This window comes from Henckelia pumila, chromosome 2, assembly GCF_033568475.1.
Source record: "Henckelia pumila isolate YLH828 chromosome 2, ASM3356847v2, whole genome shotgun sequence".
Classification (NCBI taxonomy): Eukaryota; Viridiplantae; Streptophyta; class Magnoliopsida; order Lamiales; family Gesneriaceae; genus Henckelia; species Henckelia pumila.
This window is the reverse complement of record NC_133121.1, coordinates 58,623,213-58,626,659: the sequence shown is the minus strand read 5'-3', so window position 1 is coordinate 58,626,659 and position 3,447 is coordinate 58,623,213. Positions and strand designations below refer to the sequence as shown.

General features: G+C 37.0%; 1 protein-coding gene across 1 annotated transcript; it reads right to left on the bottom strand.

Moving 5' to 3' along the window:
- Window positions 1-2,344: 2,344 nt before the first annotated feature.
- Window positions 2,345-3,111, bottom strand: LOC140877664 (uncharacterized mitochondrial protein AtMg00820-like). The gene is made up of 2 exons (XM_073281221.1): window positions 2,730-3,111; window positions 2,345-2,430 (listed from the first exon to the last, which is right to left on the bottom strand). The coding sequence occupies exons 1-2, from the start codon at window positions 3,109-3,111 to the stop codon at window positions 2,345-2,347; spliced, it is 468 nt and encodes a 155-aa protein (XP_073137322.1).
- Between the last annotated feature and the right edge of the window lie 336 nt (window positions 3,112-3,447).

The following is a 3,447-nucleotide window of genomic DNA, read 5'->3' as shown; positions in this document are numbered from 1 at the left end:
TGGAAACCACTGAATTCGGATTCAGGAAAATTTATTTTGACTTTAAAACGTGCAGAAATGGTTTCTGTGCACATTGGTGAAATCGTTTCATCAATCGGAGTCACGATGAATTTTATATTAATTTCTGAACGAGCGGGCTTTGCTTGTCGGGCCCCAGCTTATGACTAATGGGCCCTAAGGTGTTAGTGGCCTGCATTATAAATAAGTTATTTCAGTACAGAAATTACACACAACAGGTCATAATTTTTGAGACAGGATTTTCGAAACCCTACCCCTCTCAAAAACGTTTTCGGCCGACCCCTCCCCTCTGCCCGAGAAAATTCCGGTCTGTGATTTTGAATTGCAGTAAGGAATAACGAATCAAATTCGTGTATTCTCTTCGCAGAAAACTTCTGATAGATTTTCTAGTGCAATCTATCAGAGGGATTAAACCTCTGTTCGTGGACCTGATTGAAGGCGTTCATCGGTTCCAGGGAGAGACAACAAGAGCAGAATTGTTCTGTTGGTGTCCATTAATCTCGTTGCGAGATTTGAGGTAAAATTTATTTAATTGTTATTTAAATTTTACAAACACGTAATTCAATTGATGAACGGTTGATACCCACACCATGGAAACGTTCCATGAAAAATTTTTAAACTTCCGCTGCACCGGGTATCAATCGTAATTGGTCTGGGATCTCGCCAGTTTTCCAACAAAGTAATGATTCAAACAGGATTCTATCTGAAAGCAAATATGCATAGAATATCGTGACAAACAGTGATTGGACATAATGTGTTTGAAATGAAAAGAATGAATGTTCATTTTCTTGCATAGAAGAATTAAAGGCATTTAAATAAAGTCAATAGGTGTGAGAATCTCAAGAAAGATTATCACGATCTAGGCAGATCAAATTGAATTTCCCATAATAAATGAGTAGAAGTGGATTGGACGTTTAAAGAAGCTGAAGCGGCTGATGTCCTGTCATCTATTGATCTGTCCCTATAAAAATCAAAGTTACAAGGCACTAACAACATATAGTTTAAACCAGTAAGAGTAAATGGCAAGTGAGAATAATAACACCGTTGTTCCATTTGTTGAACAAGAGTATGAGATCCGGAAGGATTTATACAGGAGGAGGGTGTTTGAGCGAGGAATGAGAATGTGGCATTTCCTTGATTTCCTTTGCTATCCTCGTCGTCCCAATCTTCCTCCATTGACTCCTACAATGCGTCGTCGAAATTGTGCTAGGATGCAGTGGTGTAAGTTCATGCTGGGTACTCAAAATACTAGAGATGTCTTGAAGTCCTCTGGAGTTCGGCTTGTCATTCTCCTCACAGAGCGAGATAAAATGTAGAACATTTGCTTTGAGGATGACGTCTGCAATGGTCAAGGCTCTCTAAGTGCTTGGATGATCAACTGGAGCCGAGAGATGCGTAGTAGAATAAATCTTGCTCGAGTAGCTTATGAGGCAGATGAGTGAAGTGTAATAAGTTTTATGTTTTTCATCTGTTAAATGTACTGGAATGAGCAGATATAAGAATTATGCAGATATTCCCCCTAAACACATGCTTAATTTAATCAATATCAATTAAACCAAGAACATTTCGAAAATAAGAAAACTTAGCGTCGGGTAATGGTTTGGTGAAAATATCGGCAACTTGCAAATCAGTTGAAACATGTTCCAAACGAACATCTTTCTTTTGAACATGATCTCGGATAAAATGGTGACGTATATCAATGTGCTTTGTTCTGGAATGTAGAACCGGATTGTATGTGATAGCAATTGCACTTGTATTATCACAGAATACTGGTGATTCGGATGAATCAACACCGTAATCTCTGATTTGATGTTGAATCCAGAGAAATTATGCACAACAACTTCCAGTGGCTAAGTATTCTGATTCTGCTGTAGATGTAGCAATAGATGTTTGTTTCTTACTGAACCAAAAAATAAGCATGTCACCAAGAAATTGAAAAGTCCCACTTGTGCTCTTACGATCAATTCTGCAACCTGCATAATCTGCATCTGAGTAACCAATTAGATTAAAACTAAAATCTTTTGGATACCATAATCCAACATTCTGAGTTCCCTTAAGATATTTTAGGATTCTCTTTGCGGCAATATAGTGAGATTGCTTCGGATCAGATTGAAATCTTGCACATAGACCGACTGAGAACATTATATCTGGTCTGCTTGCTGTCAGATAAAGTAAAGATCCTATAAGTCCTCTGAATAGAGTTTGATCTACTGAAGGCCCAGTTTCACCTTTGTCCAGTTTGATTGAAGCACTCATTGGGGTACTGGCAGCAGAGCAATTCTCCATTCCAAATTTCTTCAGAAGTTCTTTTATGTATTTGACCTAGTTAATGAATATTCCCTTCTCCATCTGTCTGACTTGCAATCCCAGAAAGAATGTTAGTTCTCCCATCATACTCATCTTGAATTTGTCCTGCATCATCTTAGAAAACCTTTTGCATAATTTGGGGTTAGATGACCCAAATATGATATCATCAACATAAATTTGTACTAATAAAGTATGATCGCCTTTGACAAACTTAAAAAGAGTTTTATCTACAGAGCCAACAGTAAAACCATGATCATTAAGAAAAAGTGAAAGAGTATCATACCAAGCTCGTGGAGCTTGTTTTAACCCATAAAGAGCTTTATCCAGTTTGAATACATGATCTAGATACGTTTTACTTTCGAATCCTGGGGGTTGTTCTACAAACACTTCTTCTTGGAGAATACCATTGAGAAATTCACTTTTAACATCCATCTGGAATACCTTAAAATCCTTGAAAGCAGCATAAGCAAGAAAAATTCTAATAGCTTCAAGTCTAGCTACAGGAGCAAAGGTTTCATCAAAATCAATGCCCTCTTCTTGTCTGTAACCCTGTGCTACTAATCGAGCCTTATTTCTTACTACATTAACACTTTCATTGAGTTTATTTTTAAATACCCATCTAGTTCCTATTATAGATTTATCTGAAGGTCTATGAACTAAATGCCAGACAGAATTTCTTTCGAATTGATTCAATTCATCTTTCATGGCTTCTATCCAATTACTGTCAAGAAGAGCTTCTTCTACTTTCTTAGGACGTTCTATATGAGAACTAAAAACAGCATGCATTAACTCATTAATCATCTAACCTCTGGTTCTCAAAGGTGTAGATGGATTACCTATTACCAAGTTTGGTGGATGAGTCTTGGACCATCTGTAATTTGGACCAAGTTGATCTATGTTCCCTTGTTGATCTTGATCATTGTGATGTTCTGTGTTTGTTGGAATCTCATTGTTAATTGGTGGTTCTTATGGTATCTGTTCCTCAATTTGAACTGGTTCAAAAGGAATTATGATCTGAATATCTTCTTCATCTTCTGAGTCAAGCTTTGCATCTTCTATTCTGTTACTGAGATCATTTAGGCTTGAAGATTCATTAGTAACAGATCTTTCATAAAAAACAAT

Bases quoted from the DNA above. Each gene is read 5' to 3' on its own strand.
- LOC140877664 (XM_073281221.1), bottom strand. From the start codon at position 3,111: ATGCATGCTGTTTTTAGTTCTCATATAGAACGTCCTAAGAAAGTAGAA. The intron at 2,431-2,729 runs GTATTCTCCAAG...AAGATGATGCAG, and splicing joins TAAAAGTGAATTTCTCAATG to GACAAATTCAAGATGAGTAT.